General features: G+C 40.1%; 2 protein-coding genes and 1 long non-coding RNA gene across 3 annotated transcripts; all 3 read left to right on the top strand.

Moving 5' to 3' along the window:
* Positions 1 to 4100: 4100 nt before the first annotated feature.
* On the top strand, positions 4101 to 4886 carry LOC129759213 (uncharacterized). The gene is made up of 2 exons (XR_008740139.1): positions 4101 to 4475; positions 4567 to 4886. It is a non-coding gene; the product is annotated as an uncharacterized LOC129759213 (long non-coding RNA).
* Positions 4887 to 14930: 10044 nt separating this feature from the next.
* Positions 14931 to 18680, top strand: LOC129759214 (uncharacterized). Its single transcript, XM_055756621.1, has one exon. The coding sequence runs from the start codon at positions 14931 to 14933 to the stop codon at positions 18678 to 18680; it is 3750 nt and encodes a 1249-aa protein (XP_055612596.1).
* A 141-nt stretch (positions 18681 to 18821) lies between these two features.
* Positions 18822 to 20783, top strand: LOC129759212 (uncharacterized). The gene has a single exon (XM_055756620.1). It carries the CDS (start codon positions 18822 to 18824, stop codon positions 20781 to 20783), a length of 1962 nt encoding a protein of 653 aa, XP_055612595.1.
* Positions 20784 to 22246: the final 1463 nt, after the last annotated feature.

A 22246-nucleotide genomic window follows, 5' to 3' on the forward strand; every position in this document is an offset into this window, starting at 1 on the left:
AAGGGCTTTACATGAAAAAGGAGTTAACCCAGTCTTTTCCGATAACGGGTCAAAACTACACTATAAGGGGTTGCGCCAGATGAGTGTGTAGTTCGTTTCTACACGCTAGAAATTATTAAACCATTTAGGAATCAAAAATAACCATTTTTGACCGTTTCCCGGGAAATGCCATTTTATGAGTTCTCCATGAGAAGTCATAAAATGACTTCTAGGGGAGAAGTTCCGCATAAATGAGGATTGTAACCAAACGGTTTCCTTAATAGTAAAGCGATGATTTGAAGAAGCGTAAAAAAACGTTTATCAAACGATTATTCAAACCGTGAAATACATTAGTTTAATCGTGAATTCCAAATTCACAGTATTTTTAATATGTCGTTAGGTTATGTAATTGTTAATAACCGTTAAAACACTTGTATGGACGAACTGTTCTACATGCAGTCCATGTTAGGTTTAAAAACCGATTGCTGAAAATGTATTTAGATCATCGGATTGTCATCGTTATAGTTTTCTCGAGGAGCTCTCATTCCTAAACGCTTACGTCAATGGTTGTGTAACGATTTGACTTTACTTTATTCCAACATTATTCAAACCGTTATAGGAATCGTTCGTAAAAAGAGCACGCACACAAACGCAAAATTTTTAATGTACATGGGAGATTTTCGGATAAAAATGAAAAATGTTTTTTAATTGCAACATTTTATTAAATATCGTTTTTTAGCGCCGCTCTATATCGATACGTGGCGAAAAACAAATTGTCCTGGCGCAGCGTTGAAAACGCTGCCAATTACTGGAAGCTGATTCTCTCGCAGGAATTCTTGTTCGCTCCCTCTTGGCAGTAGCGCGAAATTAATCGCTGATAGGTGACCCGATTCGGTTCAACGCCCTTGGCCTGCAAATCCGCCAGAAATTCCGTTGGCGAGAAGGAATGCTCATTATCCATATACACCCGAAGAAGGGCGTTGTAGTAGGAAATGTAAATTGCTGCGTTTAAGCTGTTCAATGTTTTCCATTACTCCTGAACCAGAGCTGTACGATCCTCGGGAAGGCCTTCTGGAACTAGGTGGCCTGCAATGAGAATTTTAAAAATTTCTGTTAAGGTGCTTCTTAAGACACCGCGTTTAACATACCGCAACAACGAATATAACCAGTCAAGATTGAGCGCTGGAAGCGGAACGGTTAATACGGATTTCCTCCGGAACATCTTTCAGATCTCGGCGTAAAATTCTTTCAGAGCTTTTTACACCTTAATCCAGCCGCTTCAAAGATCGGTCTAGTCCCTGCCTTCAACTAGCGGCAGATGTAGAATAACCGCTGGAAAGGAAAAAAAATACACTTTTAAAAACAGTGCAATTAAACACTCAGTATAAAAATGAGCAGAAAAATCTATTACAGATAAGTCTGTTGCGTAAACATTCACTTGCACATCACTGCGTGCCGCAAACCGGCACCCACATAAATGGAAAATTTTCCCGAACTTACCTCACAGAACATTGCGACTGCTGAATAAACTTCGTTCCGTCTCCCGGACTGTGTTGAATGTTCCGCGCGAATCCGGCGAAATAGCGCACAAATTTGCTGAACCGCAATTTCGATGCCATGATTTTGTGGCGCTGGCGAGAAGACCACACCAATTTTTTCGTGCTTCACGTTTGACAACCAAAACAAAGTCTACATCAGTTTTGCCAGGTTCAATGTTTTATCAATATTTGTTTAGATATTGAGATGCAAAATTTAAAGGTAAATATTTAATCTGATCAGGATGATTGTAGTAATTTAAGAATGTTTTAGGGATCACAAATTAAATAAAATTGTAATTAAGTGCAGATAGACTCTAATCATTAAAGCGCTTTCGTATTTTTTTTTATATTGAAGCGTTTGGAGTCGTTCAACTTGGCGTGCCGCTAGTGTAAAAGCTTATCACATTATAGGATAGGATAGCTTCGTTCAACCGTTGGTAAAAATCGGTTTCAACTGGTTTCGGTCAACTGATAGATGTTCAACGAGCCAAGTTTTGGTCGAAACTAGTCAGAGCGTTGTTCAACGGAGCAAGTTGAAATCAGTCGAAACCAATCCAGCAAGATTCGTTTCGACCTGGTAGAAATCGATCGAAGTCAAATGGAAAGAGACAGGTGATCAACTGTCAATCCATTTCTACTTCGGTATCGATTTTTGATTACGGCGAATGCGCAAAGACCTTTGTTTTGAAAAAACGCATTTCAAGTTTCAGAAAATAAAATCAATTTCCTATTTAGCTGCGTACAATCATTTTCCTAAATAAGTCGCTTAAATGCTTTCAAATTGATTTAATTTCATCACCCGATCGATAAATATAGCTTTAACCACAGAGAACCAGAGAACGGGCCCCGTACAAATATGTGTCGAATCCGTGTGTAAGAATTTGAATCGTCGGCCATTTTAAAAACCGTTAAAATTGGCCTAAAAACAGCACCATCTAGTGGCTCTTAGCTAAGTGACTCAGCTGTTGTTGTCGATTTTTTTTTGTCAACAGTTGAGAACACTCAGAACATAAATAACCCAAAATTTACTTCCAGGTCGCACCAAAACAGAGTTCAGTAAGTTTTCTTTTTTTTTTTGGGGTGTACACTCAGAAAAATACTATTATGTATGCCATAAGATTCTCTTATGAAGTGGCGCCATAAGAAAAATTAATGAAATTCATAAGATTGTCTTATGACGCGAATGAGTTCTGAAGATGAACGCCTACTTCAATGAGAGGTTGTTGCTTTTCATAAGAGATTCTTATGGAAACAGTAAATCACTTTCTAATAAGAAAAATTCTCGATATTTCATGATGAAAACATTAACTTTATTGTTTGCAAATTTGTTTAAAATTAAATCCTTCATGGTCACCATCAGCAGCGCATCAACAGACGGCTCCATCAAAGTTTTTTTTTGCAGCATCTTAATCTTCGACCTTTCGTTTTTTGCCGATCAGCTTGCTGAAAAGTAAACAAATAATGTATTTTAGTTTACTAATATATTCAACGTTCACACCAAAAACATCAAATCGAACTTACCATTCCGGAGATAACAATAACATTTAACATTGAAGGAAAACTATAATAACTAATGAACTGGCGATTGCTTCGTACTGTTAGATGATGAAAAAAAAAATGATGCTATGAATGAATGTGTTCATCATTTTTTCACAATGCCGTTTCTTCTATTTTTCATAAGAACATCGTCTGAAAATTGAAAGAATTTCATAAGACTCTCATGAAAAAATAGTTTGGACTCAAAAAAGTGGTTCATAAGATGTATTTTATGAAATTTATAATAAGATTTCCTCTGAGTGTAGAAAAATCAACATAATGAAATTTGCAGAAGGAACTATATGCTCTTTAAACGAAATCTTTTTCTTTTGGCAATGCTGCCTAATTTGGTACTCGTTTTGAATTGAGCCACTGATTTTGTTTCAGAAAAAAAGCAAACATTATTTAGTTGTTTGGAGAGAAAGTTCATTTAAGATTTGGATTATGTGTCTGTTTTAATATGAATTATAATTTCAAAAATAGTTCAGTCAACATTTGCCGCAAGATTTCTGTATGATGTGTTAATTTATGATACCCCTCTAATGCAGGGGTGAGCAACCTTTTGAACCAACGGGCCAATTTAAATTTGAAATTTTGTCGGTGGGCCAAACTTAAAATATTTTTTTGTGATAATTAAGTGCTGAACGTCACTTTTCATAACTACAAATTTTTGGCGAAAACAAATCTAAAAAAAAAGATAAAACGAATTCACGTTTTTGAAAACAGTAATTCATGGCAGTAACAACAAGGCTTTTTTTTTTTTTAAAATAAACCGATATTGAAAAGGTACCTCGCTAAATCTTTGACATCTTTAAATTTTCTCATTTTCTAATAGTTTTTAATAGAACTTCTTTGCGAACATTCGTTCTTACAACATTCTTGTTTAAACCGATGATATTATTCGTCATCACTTCCATTTAAAAATCTTTTGGAGCTTACCACAGTGAAAGCTAAGAGTTTGATAAATATATTTTTAAAGCAATCACAGTCTTCTTAACATTGAACGTTGAATCGCTATTTGACTTTATGTGATTTTTTTTCCTCCATTAGGGCATCCGCAGCAATCGCGAGCAAAGTGAAAATGCTCACGAGTTTAATCACTTCCATACCGCACCGGGGGTTAGTATGAAGGTGAGCAAAATAGGGCCGATGCCGTCGGGACCGACGAAATCACCAAATTTGCTCACTAGAAAGGGGCGAGAGCAAACATGCACTGAAAAAAATTCTACCGTTTTGAGCAGAATTAAACAAACGATGTCGCAGCGTGTAGATGTTTGTTGATATTTATTTTAAGAAAAAACTGTATCAGATTAAAATTGTGGATGGTTTTTTTTGGAATTACCAGTTAAATTTGCAATTTCGTTACATTTTTTCGGGTTTTTCCAAGAATTGAACGAGAAAGTGTACATGCTGGTTCTGATGGTGAGTTATTTATTTTGTATTTTATACTGTTTTGGAATTTTTTCTATCTATGAATTTTGATAACATTTTTTCCTTTCTCACTCAATTTCAGATAAACAAACTTGAAGCATCGTAATTTGTGACCAAAAATGGTCACTCGGAGTTTCTCGGAGTAATAATAATCGAGACCAGTGCGCTGTGCAGGATTTTTGTATCCAACCGGCCAATATGGGTGGCATTCCAGTACTGTCCCTACCGATTCGGCTTTCGAAACGAGGTCTCTCAATAAGTTTGCAACTAATGGGACCCAGTTTTTCGGAGCAGCAACTATTTCAATCAGCACGTTGGATAGAAAAAGAAGTTGAAGATTTTTTAGAGAAGTATGATTTTAATATAAATATAATAAACAAATAAAGTTGAATTTTAGTTGAATTGTTTAGTTTGTTGAATTTTGTTTTTCGGGTGTGTTAGGGTGTGTTTCGGGGGTGTTTCGGGGGTGTTAAGAAATAAAAGTGCCCGGCGTTTTGAAAACAAAATCGAGCTTAATTCGAAAATATATTCTTATCTGAACTTATTCTTATCTGAATTTATTTTATTCAATCAAGTCGTCCTACAATGCAATAAGTTTTTAATCACAATCCAGCAAACGGGTGACACGGAATTGGAAACACCGTAAGGGAAACTCAACGCTTTACCGAAAGGATCAATGTTGAATCGGTCGCCGAAAACAACCACCACCGGTTGAAAGCGGTGTCCTATAGATATGATGACGAGGCCAAGCGAAGCAAACATCCTGCTCGGAAGTTCTTGCTGCATCCGTCATCGGACCCGATTACTGGTGTTCAAAGTTGCTTGGCCTTGCTGCTGCTGTACGGCATGTTCAACCAGGATGTATAGACTTTGACGTCACGATACGGATAGCAGCTATCCCGTCAAATAACTGCCAACACCCCCAGGCCCTTTTAAGACCAACATTCATTAAAATTTCAGCAAAAAACTGACGACTCCGAAAATTTACTCGGTACGTATTAATTTAAGATTAAGATTTTCTTCAAAAGTTTTCTCAGTGCAATGCCAAATTTAAAAATAATTATGCTACCGCCCGGTGCGCAAAAGAGTGAGTATCCCAAAACCGGTCCGCTGAAATGAGCAAAACCGGGCCGCGTATACTCACTTATTGGTGCGTTTGCTCTTAAAACTTGTCCTCAATACCTACACTCAGAAAAATACTATTATGTATGCCATAAGATTCTCTTATGAAGTGGCGCCATAAGAAAAATTAATGAAATTCATAAGATTGTCTTATGACGCGAATGAATTCTGAAGATGAACGCCTACTTCAATGAGAGGTTGTTGCTTTTCATAAGAGATTCTTATGGAAACAGTAAATCACTTTCTAATAAGAAAAATTCTCGATATTTCATGCTGGAAACAATCACTTTATTGTTTGCCAAATTTGTTTAAAATTAAATCCTTCATGGTCACCATCAGCAGCGCATCAACAGACGGCTCCATCAAAGTTTTTATTGTCGCATCTTAATCAGCGACCTTTCGTTTTTTGCCGATCAGCTAGCTGAAAAGTAAACAAATAATATATTTTAGTTTACTAATTTATTCAACGTTCACACAAAACATCAAATCGAACTTACCATTCCGGAGATAACAATAACATTTAACATTGAAGGAAAACTATAATAACTATAAACTGGCGATTGCTTCGTACTGTTAGATGATGAAAAAAAAACTGATGCTATGAATGAATGTGTTCATCATTTTTTCACAATGCCGTTTCTTCTATTTTTCATAAGAACATCGTATGAAAATTGAAAGAATTTCATAAGACTCTTATGAAAAATTAGTTTGGACGCAAAAAAGTGGTTCATAAGATGTATCTTATGAAATTTATAATAAGATTTCCTCTGAGTGTAGATTTTTTTCTACAAACGTTAAAAAAACTCGTTTGTTTAAATAGAAGTTCTGTATTGGATCATTGCATTCAGATGTTGAACTATAGGTTGTCGAAATCACAGAGAGCTGTATTTTGACTCTGGTAATGTGGATTGCGTATTATAAGTGAAATAACTCAATTTATCGATGTTTGTGATAAATTTTCTATCAAATTTCTGAAAAAGCATCACAGATAATCGTCAAAGACATTTTAGGTGGAATCACAGAACTTCAGATATCAATTGTTTTTATCAAGTACTAATAATTTTTGTGGGTTGATTTATGTTGATAAACAATCTAAAATCGTTCAACCAGGCTTTATTATTTAACTTTCGTAATTTTCGTCAATATTCGGAAATAAAAAAAAATAAATCAAAAGTTGTTAGTTTAATTTTTTTTTGCCATTGTATGGAATAATTAAAAAAAAATCTGCTGAGCACATTTTTTATTATCAACTTTATATTTTTGCTTGAAATGAAAATAGGTAATGACTTCACTAAACCGGCTTCGAAATTCCTTTGACCATATGTTGGTTCCGATTGTTGGTTTTTCTTTCGAATCACGTTAATGGATTTTGCTCTCAAAGGGGAAGGAAAAAATTATACTAATAAAAAAACACCCCAATATAACATTATGCCAATAAACAATATTGCATTTAAGCAGATATACTAGAACCGATATACACCACTTAACGAGAAATCGGGAGACACGAATAGCGCTATCTGGCGACAGAAATGGAACTATTACACTGTGATTTTTTTCGGAGCTTTGATCAGAGATGCCAGGTGTCCTGATTTTTCAATTGACAATCGCAAAAAGTGTGGCGTAGCATATAGAAAAGGCGGAAGTAAAATGATTACTATTTGAATAAATATGAATTAATAACAGCGCATATTCTTACAATTCTTAAAACGTTGTCTAAACCCTTAAAGCATCGGCAGCGATAAGTGCTTTCCCAGGTGTTAACCCCGGACACATTCTAGGTCCTTTTTTAGCTTTAGCAGTACATTTGCGCACCGGAAAGTGCTAAACTGGTTTCCATTTTAGCCACTGGTGACGCTCCGATAGGTGTTGTTGTTTTTTGATGCTATTTCCATTTGTTAGCATCTGTCAAATCAGGAGCTGGTCGGTATTTAAATAAGGCTCCTGGCTTGCTTTTTCAATACCGAGGAGCAAGTGTCAAAATTGAGTGTTATTATAGCTTTGACACCTGACCGCTGCTGATACTCTTAAACATCGTGATTGTAATATTCCTATCGATTTAGCGCAAAGTTTAAAAAAAGAAAGAATGAAAAGGGAATGTTATTAGAATCATAAACTTTAAGGTCAAGAATTCGAAATAAATGACTAATTTATTATGACTTCATAAATAACTAAAAATACATTGATTTACGACACTCGCCATAAAATCTGTCTGCACAGATTTTAGACTTTTGCATTGCAAATTTCCGCCAACACTTAACGAGAAAGCAAACAAACTACATATTCTTAATCAAATTTTAAAAGCTTAGCTAAGAGACGAAAATTAAATATAGATAAAGTTATAAAAAAATTTAAATTCAAAAATGATTGTTATTAATTTTTCCTAGTTATATTTAAACAGTTTTTTTGTGTTTTGGAATATCATTTGTTTTGCAATAGTAAAGAATAATAAAAACGTTTCATTTCAAAACCAATATACATGCCAATACCAATATAATTTCGTCACATTCCATGGCGGGAACAGAATTTTTCCTTCTTGGTAATAACAAATGACATGATGCTTACACACAAAACTTTCGGGGCTCCACTTAGCAAAATTTGGCTGTTACTTTCCCTTAGCAAAAATATTTTTTTACTGTTGAGTTAGCAAAAAGTTCAATTTACTTGATTTTAGCAATAAAAAGGTTCATTTTACTTGATTTGAGCAAAACAAAATTTTTCTAGCCGCTTTGTTTATGGACAGCAGCCGCCGTCGGTTGATCAATAAAATAACAACTTGACGCGATTAAGTGCGGTTCCGGAGTTCGATGCTGACGGTTCTCGTTGTGGCTAAGTAAACGACAAAATGATAGCCAAATCGACACCGGATTCGGACAGGTAAGGGCCGATCATATAAAGCGCAAATTTTGGATTTTTAAATTAAAAATTTCTTGTTTTTTTCTAACAGGTTACAACTGGCAGCGAAAACGACAGATTTTAGCAACTGTCCGGAAATTTTGAGGGTTGCATCCGGCGAATTCGTTAGTTAAGGTCGGAAACTTGGCATTTCCCTTGCCGGAAGGTACATTTCCAGAACGGTACTAATTTAATTACATTTTACAAATAAGTGTTTAATAATGTCACGAAAAAAGTATGAAAAATAAACTAAAAGTTTAATGATTTGTGTATTCTAGTCAATAATCAAACATTCCCCTGATTCTCCAGAGAAAAAAATAACAAAACATGAAATTACGGATCCGGACAATCTTTTTCTCCGGTTTTTGCTAGAAATTTGAGCAAAAACTGCGGCGGCTAACTTTTTTCTCGTTTACTAAAACTTTAGTTAAAAAATATTGCTAAATTGGTTGCTAAGTTTTTAGCTGGTCAAATTTGAGCAAAATTTTGCTAAATTCCGGCCTCGAAAATTTTGTGTGTAATGTGCACACAGTTTTCGTATTAATTAAAAAAAAATGTGCTTAAATTTTGTTTTCTCCTTGATAATCGTTTCTGTGAAACTATTTCAGCTGTGATTTTTTATTTGTTTAGATTTTTGTTTTGCGTTCACGTGCACAAATAAATGATGGGAAAACATTAAGAAATATATTCCGATTATTCATTGCAAATCGAAAGAGTTTTTTTTATTTATTTCAGTACAATTGGTTTGAATTTGAAAGAAAAACAATTCTGTTGCATAAATTCGTCTCAATTAATAAAAAAAAATCAATCTGTGCCCTTTCAAAATGTTAATCTGGAGTTGTCAAAATGCTGATCAGGGATGCCGTCCAAACATATTTTCATCACTTTTTTTGTTTAGTTTAGGAACACATAAAAAAATAAATTCCGCTCATTTAAGAAATGAATTCAAAATTCGCACCACCAGCCTTTACTTCTTTCATGTTTTTCAGAAGATATGTCACAAGTCTCTCAGGCATGATTCCAAGTCCATAATCAGAAAACATGGATATTAGTTTTTTTTTTTTTTTTTTAACAATTCTTTATTTGAAACGGCTCATACCTTTAGGCTTTAAGGAGCCAAAATCGATTTTGTTGTTTACAATTGTTTTCTTAACTTAACACTTTGTGAGAGGAGAAAGGAAGATAGAAAGGGAAATATGAAAATAAAAAAGAAATTATAGACGAAGATCGATAGCTTTTAGAAAAAGGTAGATTTCGAACATGTAGTCCAAATCTAGCACAGCTAGTACATCTCTAACTGGAACATTAGGTGGTTTTCCTCGGGCCCTAAGGGAGTCTATTAAATTCGTTCTGGCGACAAGATGGACCTCACACGACCAAACAATATGCTCGATGTCATGGTAACCTTGGCCGCAACTACACAAATTGCTGCCAGCAATGTCAAAACGATAGAGTACCGCGTCTAAGGAACAATGATTGGACATGAGACGGGAAAATATACGAATAAAATCCCGACTCAAGTTCAATCTATTGAACCATGGTTTAAGGCTTACCTTTGGGATAATCGAGTGGAGCCACCGACCATCCTCATCCTCGTCCCATTTGCGCTGCCAGTTGACAAGAGAGTTCCCTCGTACCAAGAAGTAGAATTCGTTGAAGACGATTTCACGTGGATACGTGTCGCCTTCCGTCGCCCCCACCTTTGCCAGAGAGTCTGCCTTCTCATTGCCCACTATCGAGCAATGAGAGGGAACCCAAACAAAGGTAATGGGAAAGCGACGTCTTGTTAAAGCACTCAAAGTATCCCGTATCTTCTCTAGGAAGAACGGCGAGTGCTTTCCCGGTCGTATTGATCGTATTGCGTCAACTGAGCTTAGACTATCCGTTACAATGTAGTAGTGCCCAACAGGCCGTGAGGCGATGCTGTCCAAGGCCCAGTGAATAGCAGCTAACTCTGCTATATACACAGAGCATGGAGACTGGAGGTTATAAGAGGCGCTAGTTGTTTCGTTGAACACTCCGAATCCCGTTGATTCCTCAATTAGAGACCCATCGGTAAAGTACATTTTGTCAGCATCGACGTGTCTATATTTAGCTTCGAAAATTCTTGGAATCAGAAGTGGGCGATGCGAATCCGGGATTCCACGAATTTCCTGCTGCATAGACAAATCAAACTGGACAGAAGAATTATCGTAGTGTGGGCTGAAAACACGAGTTGGAGAGTACGAAGAAGGGTTTACCTGCATTGACATGAGGACATAGTATACAGACATAAATCTTGTTCGAAAATTTTGCTCAAGTAACCTTTCAAAATTAACGATCACCAATGGGTTCATGACCTCACACCTGATGAGGAACCGAAGTGATAGTAGATTGTATCGATCTTTCAAAGGGAGTATTCCTGCCAAAACTTCAAGACTCATGTTGTGCGTTGAGGGCATAGAGCCCATTGCGATGCGGAGACAACGGTATTGGATACGCTCGAGTTTGATGAGGTGAGATTTGGCAGCTGACTGGAAACAGAAGCTACCATATTCCATCACTGAAAGAATGGTTGTTCGATACAATTTTAAAAGATCTTCTGGGTGGGCTCCCCACCAGGTGCCTGTGATTGATCGGAGAAAATTTATTCTTTGTTGGCATTTTCCTTTCAGATACTCAATGTGGGCTCTCCAGGTACACTTGGAGTCAAACCAAACCCCAAGATACTTAAAACACCTCGATTGAGTGATCGTTCTGCCTAGGAGTTGAAGCTTCGGTTGAGCAGGTCTATGTTTCTTAGAGAAAACAACCATCTCCGTTTTCTGAGGGGAAAACTCAATCCCAAGCCCCAACGCCCAGGAAGACAATCTGTCTAAAGTATCTTGTAAAGGTCTGTGCAGATGAGACTCGGAAGATCCTGTGACAGACACCACGCCGTCATCTGCAAGTTGTCTTAGAGTGCAGCCTTCAGAGAGACAAGTATCGATGTCACTTACGTAAAAGTTGTACAAAAGTGGACTTAAACATGAACCCTGTGGGAGGCCCATGTAGGAGGTTCTTCTAATTGCAATATCTCCGTGAGCAAAGTTCAGATGTTTCTCACAAAGCAAGCTGTATAAGATGTTGTTCAATAGTGGAGGCAGACCCCGGGAGTGCAACTTGTCTGACAACACCTCTATTGAGACTGCATCAAAAGCTCCCTTTATGTCTAGAAACACTGAAGCCATTTGCTCACGTTTTGCGTACGCCATTTGTATCTCTGAAGACAGCAAAGCAAGACAATCGTTTGTTCCTTTGCCCCTTCGAAACCCAAATTGAGTATCTGAAAGGAGGCCATTTGTTTCTACCCATTTATCCAAACGAAACAAAATCATTTTCTCCATCAATTTACGTATACAAGACAACATCGCTATTGGACGGTACGAATTCGCATCGGACGCTGGTTTTCCGGGCTTTTGGATAGCGATAACTCTCACTTGTCTCCACTCTTGGGGAACAATGTTATGCTCCAAGAATTGATTAAATAAATTTAACAAGCGAAATTTGGCGGCGTCCGGAAGGTTTTTCAACAAGTTAAATCTAATTTTATCAATACCCGGAGCTGAATTGTTGCAAGAGAGGAGGGCAAGTGAAAATTCGACCATCGAAAAACTGGAATCCAGACCACACCTTTCAGGAAGCACATCCCGGATTATTTTTTGTACAGGCGTAGAATCGGGACAGACTTTCCGTGCGAAGTTAAATATCCATCTATGTGAATATTCCTCACTTTCATTCGTAGATGATCTATTACGCATGCTTCGTGCCACTCTCCACAAGGTACTCAAGGATGTTTCTCTTGATAAGCCACCCACAAAATTCCTCCAATACGCCTTTTTCTTCCCCTTGACCAATTTTTTAAACTGATTTTCAAGGGAAACATATACTTCAAAAAGGGCGAGAGTTCCATATTTCCGAAAATCTTTGAATGCTTTTGATTTGTCCTTATAAAGCTTGGAACACTGCTGGTCCCACCATGGGATTGGAGGCCTTCGGGGAACTGATGAATCTGGGATGGGTTTTGTTTGAGCGCAAAGTGCACTTTCATGTATTAAACGTGAAAGAAAGTGGTACTCCTCTGCAGGAGGTAAAACATTCGTAGAACCGATTGCTGATGTTATTTCGTCCGAGTATTTTTTCCAGTCGATGTGTCTTGTAAGGTCATATGTCATATTTATTGTGTTTGAAGAGCTAACCCCATTGGTGATTGTAATTTTGATTGGCAAGTGATCACTACCATTGAGATCAGGGATTACCTTCCACTGGCAATCCAATGATAGTGAGTTTGAGCAGAGTGAGAGGTCAATTGCACTTTGTCTTGCAGGAGGTTTAGGTACTCGTGTTTTTTCACCCGTGTTCAAAATTGTTAAATTGAAACTGTCGCAAATGTCATAGATAAGAGTAGAACGACTATCGTCAATTTGTTCTCCCCAGACAGTTCCATGCGAATTAAAGTCACCCAGGATCAACCTTGGCTCAGGGAGCACTGAGCACAGGTCCTCTAGGTGACGTCGATCCACTGCAACTCTATGAGGCCAGTACAAACTGACAACGCATAAGTCCTTACCTCTTATAGTTGTATGACATGCAACAGCTTCAATTCCTCCTGATAAAGGGAGGTGGATTCTATAGAAGGAGTGGTGCTTATTGATCCCCAAAAGCACCCCTCCATAAGAATCGTCGCGGTCTAGACGTATGACATTAAAATCGTGGAATGAGATGTTAGATTGTGAAGAAAGCCAAGTTTCGGACAACGCAAAAATATCGCAACTAGTTTCATGAAGTAAAAATTTGAACGGGTCCAGTTTAGGGACGAGACTACGACAATTCCACTGTAAAACAGTGATATCTCCGACCTCTCGGCGTAAATTAGCCATCGAGAGAGATAAACACTGAAAGAAGGGGCCAAGTTTGCATCAATTGCTTCAAAAATGTCTTAACCATAGGAAGCATTGCACTAACAATACTTCTTATGGATTCAGAAACGTTAAAAAACGTGAAAATTCCATTAAGTATGTCAGAAAACTTGAAAAGTCCCGGTTGATGAGTTGATTCTGACAAATCCGCATTAGTAACGGGAGCTTTTGAAGTCCCAGCTGCTGTTGAATTATTCTGTGGAGAAAAGGTCGCGCGGAATCCAGGAGGAACTTGTTTTTTCTTGTCTGTAGCAATCACTTTTTTGGTGATGTTGATTGGAGGGCTGATTGTCGGGATTTTATTCGGAATCTTAGGGGTCTTAGTAGTTGGTTTTGAACGTTTTCGCGAGTTCGCTACAAAAATAAACGGGTTCTCCTCATCTGTTGTGTCCTCGTTGTCAACTGGCAGCACTGTGAAAATGTTACTGGACTGCGGTTGGATCGGAGGCGCCGCGCCCTTTAGTATGGCGGCATAGGAACGTTTTGACCGTTCCTTCAAAGAGCGCCTTTGACTATCCCAGCGGCTCTTAAACGCCTCGCACAAGGAGATGTCATGAGGTGAGCCCCCGCAATAGATACATTTCTGTTCTATTGCTGAGCATGCTCCATCCCCATGAACCTCCCCGCATTTGGGGCAACGCTTCTTGCTACAACAATGGGAAGCTGTATGCCCCAATTTAATGCAATTTTTGCATTCCATCGGGCGAGGCACGAAGAGCCGCACAGGAAGCCTCAAAACTCCGTCAATCAAGACGTAGTGAGGGAGGGCGGTACCCGCAAAGGTCACTCGAAATGAAGCTGAAGGCGAGTACTTTTTAACTCCTTCTACGACGGTGGTAGTATTGAGTTGGCGGCAATCCAAGATTTCGACCGAAGTCGAATCAAGGCTCTTAAATTTACCAACGCCGTGGGATTTAACGTACCCAGCCTCCAGACTCATTTCTGAGATCACGCCCTCTATCTCTACTGTTGCGGTAACCCGTGACGAACGAGTGAGAGTACCGTCCATTCCCTCGGTCGGAAATACGTCATACGAAGTAAACAGGATAGTGTCATCTAAGTAGTACTCTTGAAGGTAGATAGCGTGTTCTCGGATAGAGTTGCGAATCAGATTATTTCGAAGATCATTTAAATTGTTACCCACAGTATATCATATCTTAGTTTGTACACGAAAAGTGGATAAGGTGAGGAATTTAAAGTTGAATTTAAACTTGAGATCGATATTAATCATTTTCCACCTGCATACTAATTTACAGGAAAGAGTTTGAGGTTAACTTGTGACAAGCTAGAGAATTCATAGAAAAGGATTAACACTAAATTTTGTAAGAAGGTATGCCTAAACTATTCGATTCCTATATTAACTATTCAATAAATTCTAGCTTAAAGCTGTACTGAACTGAACTGCTAAAGAAGAGTGTTATACGAATTCTCTACCGCCACAAACTTTAAGAAAATTTAAGACCCGAAGTTGGGGAAATTAAGAAGAACAGTTACCATGGCCAATATAAACACAGATGAGTCCAAAACTACTAAAAGTTGTGCGAAATGTACCCGCAAAGATGATAGTAATATGGTGTGCTGCGATTCATGTGATGCTTGGGAGCACTACGAATGTGCGGGAGTAAGCGACTCCATTTCGGAGCCAGATCGAAGCTGGAAGTGTAGCAATTGCTTAACGACAACGGAGGATAAAACGACTAAGCCCTCCAGTAGGCGAAATGGATCTATTGTTAGTCGGGGCAGCAAGAACTCTGAGTTTTACCGGATGAAGCTTGAGAAACTGGAAAAAGAGCACGAACTGAAGTTACAAAAGATACAAGAAGAAGAAGATTACATCAAAAAGAAATACGAAATCCTGAAAAAAATGGAAGAAGAAGAGGCTGGACCCTCCAGCAGAAGGAGCGACGTCAGTTCCACAAAGGTTCGAGAAAGATTGCTAAACTGGCTGGCGGATGACGGAACAGCGAAAACCCCTGTTACGGGAAAACCCAGTGACAGCGATACAACTCTTCAAAATGCCCTCCCTAGGGAATCCTCTACACCGAAAGACAAAAACGCAGAAACGATCCATCGAGCGATCCCAACGACATTAAAATCTGTCGCCAACAGGAAAATACCCGACAAAGAGCCGCTTGTCCCTTTGAACCAGAACGGAGGAACTGTGCTTCAACAAAATCCACCAGCATCCACTTCGCTAAATCAACAAATCAATTCCTTGACAACAGCGATTAACACCTGTACGTTTTCTGGTGACCAAATTCCCGGTGTTCAACAAGGAAATCTGTCAGCTCCGGATACTCTTCCCTATGTAAATCCCGTAAGCGCTGCAACTGAACGGGCGGAACCGACAACTTCCCAACTCGCTGCCAGACAGGTTATTATTAAAGAACTACCCGTATTTTCCGGTAACCCTGAAGAATGGCCGTTATTCTATGCTGCCTTCCAAAACTCAACGAAGTATTGCGGATACAGTCACGCAGAGAATCTCTCGCGCCTACAAAGGGCACTTTCGGGACAGGCTCTCGAATCGGTTAGAAGTCGTCTATATATCCCAGAATCCGTTCCGATCGTCATAGAAAAGCTCAACAAGATCTATGGTAGACCCGTCCTGTTAATCAACTCGCTCATAAATAGAATGCGCAGCGTCCCCCCTCCGAGGGAAGATGATCTGGATTCCATAATCTTCTTTGGTACGGCCGTACAGAACCTGGTGGATCATATAAAAATCTCCGATCAACGCGATCATTTAAAAAATCCTTCGCTTCTCCAAGAAATTATCAACAAACTACCTGTACAGATGCAAATGCAGTGGGGAACGTTCAAATTCCCCTGGAATCCCGTGGATGTAGATCTTGAAACTTTTAATCAGTTTATGACCAACCTGGTAGACATTGCTTTGGATTTGACAGTGAAAGTGGGAGCAGTAGCGCAACAGAAAAGTCAACGCTTTAAGCCACGAGAACGCTTAAACGCTCATTATCAAGCGGAGGATGATCGAGAATCGCTGACTTATAATCCGAGAGGAAGTTGTAACTTTTGCAAGGGACACGACCATTACATTGCACAATGCGAAAATTTTAAAAGGCTGAATCTCGACGGACGCTGGAAAACTATTCGCACTCTAAATCTCTGCTGGACCTGCTTAGTACCCCATAAAAGATGGCCCTGCCGGTCAAACCGAATCTGTGGAGTTGATGGGTGCAGGCAACGCCACCACGGGCTGCTACACAACTTTGGAGAATCCGGAACGATTGATAGAGACCCCACGGCACAAATGGACACCTCTGTATCAACAGCACATCATAACCACCACTACGAAAAATCATTTTCATTCATTCGATACTTACCAGTAACACTTTCCGCCAACGACAAGTTCATAGAGATATTCGCGTTCTTGGATGATGGCTCCTCCACAACTCTTTTGGAGTCCGATATAGCAACGCAGCTCGGAGTAACGGGTACCCCAGATATTTTGACGCTTTTCTGGACAGCGAAAATAGGTCGACAAGAAAAGGACTCACACCGAATCAGTGTACAAATTTCGGGAATTGGGTCCACTAATCGGTTTAAAATAGATGACGTTAGAACCGTTGAAAGACTTGATCTCCCTAGCCAATCTTTGAATTATAAAGTACTGTGTGAATCTTTTCCTTACTTGAGAGGACTTCCCATACAAAGCTATCACGATGCGCGCCCAAAAATGATTATCGGCATAGAGCACGCCAAACTACTGACTTCTCTGGAAACTCGTGAGGGCGGTGATCATGAACCCGTCGCTATCAAGACACGACTGGGCTGGTGTACCTTCGGAAAAGGAAATAAGTGTAATGACATTACAGAGAGTCTAAACTCACACATCAGCTTCAATAACATTCGACTGCACGATGTCATGAAACAGTTTTTTCAAACCGAGGAAGCCATCCCACCAGTAAACCTAGATTCAGAAACTGATAAAAGGGCAAGACAAATACTAGAAGAAACTACCAAATTCATTGATGGTAGATACGAAACGGGACTCCTGTGGAGAGAAGATCGTCCTATAAATCTACCTAATAGCTTCCCTACGGCCCTGAAACGTCTCATTAGTCTGGAGAAACGTCTAGCTGGATTACCCGACTTAGCGCTTAAAGTCCAGGATCTTTTAGACGTCTATGAACGAAAAAAGTACGCTCATCGACTCACACAAGCTGAATTTAATAAAACAGATCCCAAAAAAACCTGGTATCTGCCCCTTGGAGTAGTGACTAACACGAAAAAACCCAACAAAATACGGTTGATATGGGACGCTGCGGCACGAACTGGAGGTACAAGTCTCAACGACCTTTTATTGAAGGGACCCGATCTATTAATTTCACTAATGGGGGTTCTTTTGAGATTCAGACAACGAAACATCGCAGTTTGTGCTGATCTCACCGAAATGTTTCACCAGATAAGAATTCGGGATGAAGATAAACATTTCCAACGTTTCTTATGGAGAAAAAGCCCTGAAGAACCTATCGGAACGTACGTGATGGATGTCGCCACTTTCGGTGCGTCGTGCTCACCTTGTAGCGCCCTCTTCATTAAAAATAAAAACGCTCTCGCCCACGCCTCAGAATTCCCTGAAGCCTCGAAGTCTATAGTGGACAACACCTACATGGACGACTGGCTGGTAAGTGTCGATACCGTCGAAGAAGCCGTTCGGCTGTCAGAAGAGGTCAAAAGAATACACGCAGCCGGAGGATTCCAGCTCTCAAAGTTTATATCGAACGTTCCAGAGGTCCTAGAACGATTAGGAGAGCTTAATTCGCCTTTAGATAAGAACCTTGACTTCGATCAAGCAGAAAATATGGAACGAGTACTAGGGATGATTTGGATACCATCAGCGGACATGTTTACCTTCAGCACCATGGTGAAACCCTGCCTTCAGAGAATCGCCGATTGTGTGGACATCCCAACTAAGCGACAAGTACTACAAATAATAATGTCCGTATTTGACCCGCTAGGATTAATATCTCACTACATCATACACGGGAAAGTGCTAATGCAGGAAATTTGGAGATCCGGGTCTGACTGGGATGAACAGATTCCGCAAAATCTACTTGACTCATGGAAAAGGTGGATAGGGCTTCTAGGTCACCTTCACAAAGTCCGAGTCCCACGATGCATCTTCTACAATACCGACTCTCGAATAAATTACAAACTTCAGCTACACACTTTTGTGGACGCGAGCGAAGCCGCCTACTCTTGTGTGGTCTACATTTGACTTGAAAACAAAAATGACTGTAAATGCAGACTTATCTCAGCGAAAACAAAGGTGGCGCCGCTCAAACCGCTTTCCATCCCGAGATTAGAACTTCAGGCTGCCGCCCTCGGCGCAAGACATCTCCAAACAGTCGCTACTTCGATGACTCTTCCGATAGAGAAAAGGGTGTTTTGGTCGGACTCAGCAACGGTGTTAGCCTGGATACGGTCAGACAGCAGGCGATTTCATCAGTTCGTGACCTTCAGAGTCGGGGAAATATTGTCGAGCACAAATGTAGAAGAATGGAGACATGTTCCATCGGCGCTAAACGTTGCTGATGAGGCCACCAAATGGAATAACGAGCCTTCCTTTGATCCCGATAGTCGATGGTACCGAGGACCAACATTCTTACTAGAATTGGAAGAGCAGTGGCCAAGGGCATCAGGTAAATCTTTCACAACCGAGGATGAGCTCAGAGCAGTTCACGTCCACGTTCACAACACAGACCCGCTTATAGATACTACTCGCTTTTCAACATTCAATCGTATGCTGCGAACAACTTCCTACATTGTTCGTGGTGCCGATTCTTTCCGACATCGGTTACCGCCCGGGACGGTAGAGAAAATACTTCAACGCGATGAGATCCAGAAGGCTGAACGCGTTTTATGGAAACAAGCACAGGCAGACGTCTTTTTCGCTGAGATAGATCTATTGAACAGAGGAAAACCCATTCCAGCTTCTAGCCATATTTACAAGTTAAATCCCTTCACGGATGAACATTCGATCATACGGGTTGGGTCTCGATTGAATCTAGCCCCGATCAGCTATGATGCTAAGTTCCCGGTACTGCTGCCTAAAGAGAATCGGATTACACATCTGTTGATTCTTCATTTTCATGTTAAATTCCTGCATGCAAATAGAGAGACCGTCCTTAACGAAATGAGACAACAATATTATATTCCTAACATGCGCTCGATCATACGTAGAATAGCAAACGCATGTTTATATTGTAAAGTGAAACGAGCTAGCCCAAAACCTCCTATTATGGCACCTTTACCCCGTGTCAGGCTTACCCCACACATTCGTCCTTTCTCATATATAGGTGTGGACTACTTTGGCCCCATTCAGGTGAAAGTAGGCAGAAGTCTAGCCAAGCGTTGGGTATGCCTATTTACCTGCCTTACAATTCGTGCTATTCACCTTGAAGTGGTTTATACATTAAGCACGCAATCCTGCATTATGGCTTTCAGAAGGTTCATTGCTAGAAGGGGAGCACCACAAGAGGTTTACTCTGATAACGGCACCTGTTTTAAAGGGGCAAGCCGAGAGCTGGCAGAAGAAAGAAAACAAAGAACACTTATTGATGAAGCGTGCGCCTCTACGTTCACCAACGCTTCTACGGCCTGGTATTTTAACCCCCCAGCCACACCCCACATGGGTGGGGCCTGGGAACGTATGGTGAAATCAGTTAAATTGGCACTCCAAGTACTATCTGAACACGTGAGACACCCGAATGATGAGGCATTCGAAACCATATTATTGGAAGCGGAAAGTATTGTCAATTCTCGGCCGTTGACGTACGTACCCCTCGAATGTGACGAGCAAGAGGCATTGACTCCCAACCACTTTTTGTTGTGCTGGTCCAAGGAAGTCCAACAACCACCTTCGGAGTTAAACAACTATCGCAACTCCTTAAGAGATAGTTGGAGCCTAACTAGGCACTTAGTCGATGGATTTTGGAGAAGGTGGATAGTCGAATATTTACCAATGCTCACGAGAAGAACAAAATGGTTCGAACCCGTGAAACCCCTTGGAAGAGGCGACCTGGTGCTTGTCATAAACGAGAATGTCAGAAACGGCTATGAACGTGGACGGATCGAAAAGGTTGTATTAGGTGCCGATGGGCAAGTGCGCAGAGCATGGGTGAAGACAAGCAGCGGAACATCACTGAAAGCAGCTACCAGACTAGCGGTCCTTGACGTCCTGGGAGTGCCCTCGGGAAAAGGGGTACTTCACGGGCAGGGGGATGTTGCGGTAACCCGTGACGAACGAGTGAGAGTACCGTCCATTCCCTCGGTCGGAAATACGTCATACGAAGTAAACAGGATAGTGTCATCTAAGTAGTACTCTTGAAGGTAGATAGCGTGTTCTCGGATAGAGTTGCGAATCAGATTATTTCGAAGATCATTTAAATTGTTACCCACAGTATATCATATCTTAGTTTGTACACGAAAAGTGGATAAGGTGAGGAATTTAAAGTTGAATTTAAACTTGAGATCGATATTAATCATTTTCCACCTGCATACTAATTTACAGGAAAGAGTTTGAGGTTAACTTGTGACAAGCTAGAGAATTCATAGAAAAGGATTAACACTAAATTTTGTAAGAAGGTATGCCTAAACTATTCGATTCCTATATTAACTATTCAATAAATTCTAGCTTAAAGCTGTACTGAACTGAACTGCTAAAGAAGAGTGTTATACGAATTCTCTACCGCCACACTACGTTTCGAGACGGAATGTAGACGTGGTACTCTAAATTAATGAATTTGCTGGCAACAATTTCATTAGCGGATTTATGATTGTCCACGACAACGCGCAACTTGTTTGGTCGCACCTTAGTAACGCAGGTTACGGAGGGCCACCTCGCCAGATCTTTAGTGATCTGCACTACGTTTAGCTGTTTGCCGTTAGCTTTGGGCCGGATGAAAACCACCCATGGCCCAGAAAAAGACGAACCATCTGTGTAGGTTCGGAGTCGAGGAGCTACACTGTCATCTGTGGGTGATGAAGAATTATTGGACGTACGAGAATGATTAGCACTTGAGGGACCAGCATCGTCTGAATCCTCCAAATGCTCTTCATTCTCGTACATGGCTTCCTTTTCGTCCACCGATGACGAGTTTAACCCCCCGCCTTCGTTCATATTTTTGCACGGGAACACGAATGTCGCCCGTGTTTAAAATATGACCGAAGCAACCAAAATTCAAAATATGTACAGGGAAATAAATAGACGAGAGAATAGTGAAAAAATGAAAAAAGAGACTTACAAAGGTTCTTGCACTTTTCAATTGCATGTATCTTCTTTTGTTTAGCAACCACGTGGTCCTTGGAAGAAGATGGCGACCAAGTTGAGTCTTTGCTGCTGATGACGCTCTTGAACGCAAACGACCGATCCACCGAGACGTCCTGTATCCTGCTACCCACGGCAAACAGCACCGGAACCAACGGTAACAGCTCCCACGTTATCCACACTCGGGTTTGTCGGGGGAACAATCAACACTTCCCCGATGGCGACAACACTCGCACCGATGATGATGGCCAGATAAAACTCACGCCAATTTCAATTTCGTGTCTCTGGAATTCGGCAAACGATTTGGTCGGTAGAAAAACAAACCACCACGTTCGGACTAACTGCACTGTCCGATTTCACAAAAGCAGCGAGTTATAATAAAACACACTCCGATCGAAACGTTGGGAGAACACAACCGTTCAGCTTGAGCGATTGAGTTGGAATGATGGATATTAGTTGTTAGCTTTTTGTTTTTTTGGAGCGCTGGCATTTCTGAAAAGCTTTGTTAGCATTGA

The sequence above is a fragment of the Uranotaenia lowii genome, unplaced genomic scaffold, assembly GCF_029784155.1.
Source record: "Uranotaenia lowii strain MFRU-FL unplaced genomic scaffold, ASM2978415v1 HiC_scaffold_120, whole genome shotgun sequence".
NCBI lineage: Eukaryota > Metazoa > Arthropoda > Insecta > Diptera > Culicidae > Uranotaenia > Uranotaenia lowii.

Bases quoted from the DNA above. Each gene is read 5' to 3' on its own strand.
- LOC129759214 (XM_055756621.1), top strand. From the start codon at position 14,931: ATGGCCAATATAAACACAGATGAGTCCAAAACTACTAAAAGTTGTGCG.
- LOC129759212 (XM_055756620.1), top strand. From the start codon at position 18,822: ATGACTCTTCCGATAGAGAAAAGGGTGTTTTGGTCGGACTCAGCAACG.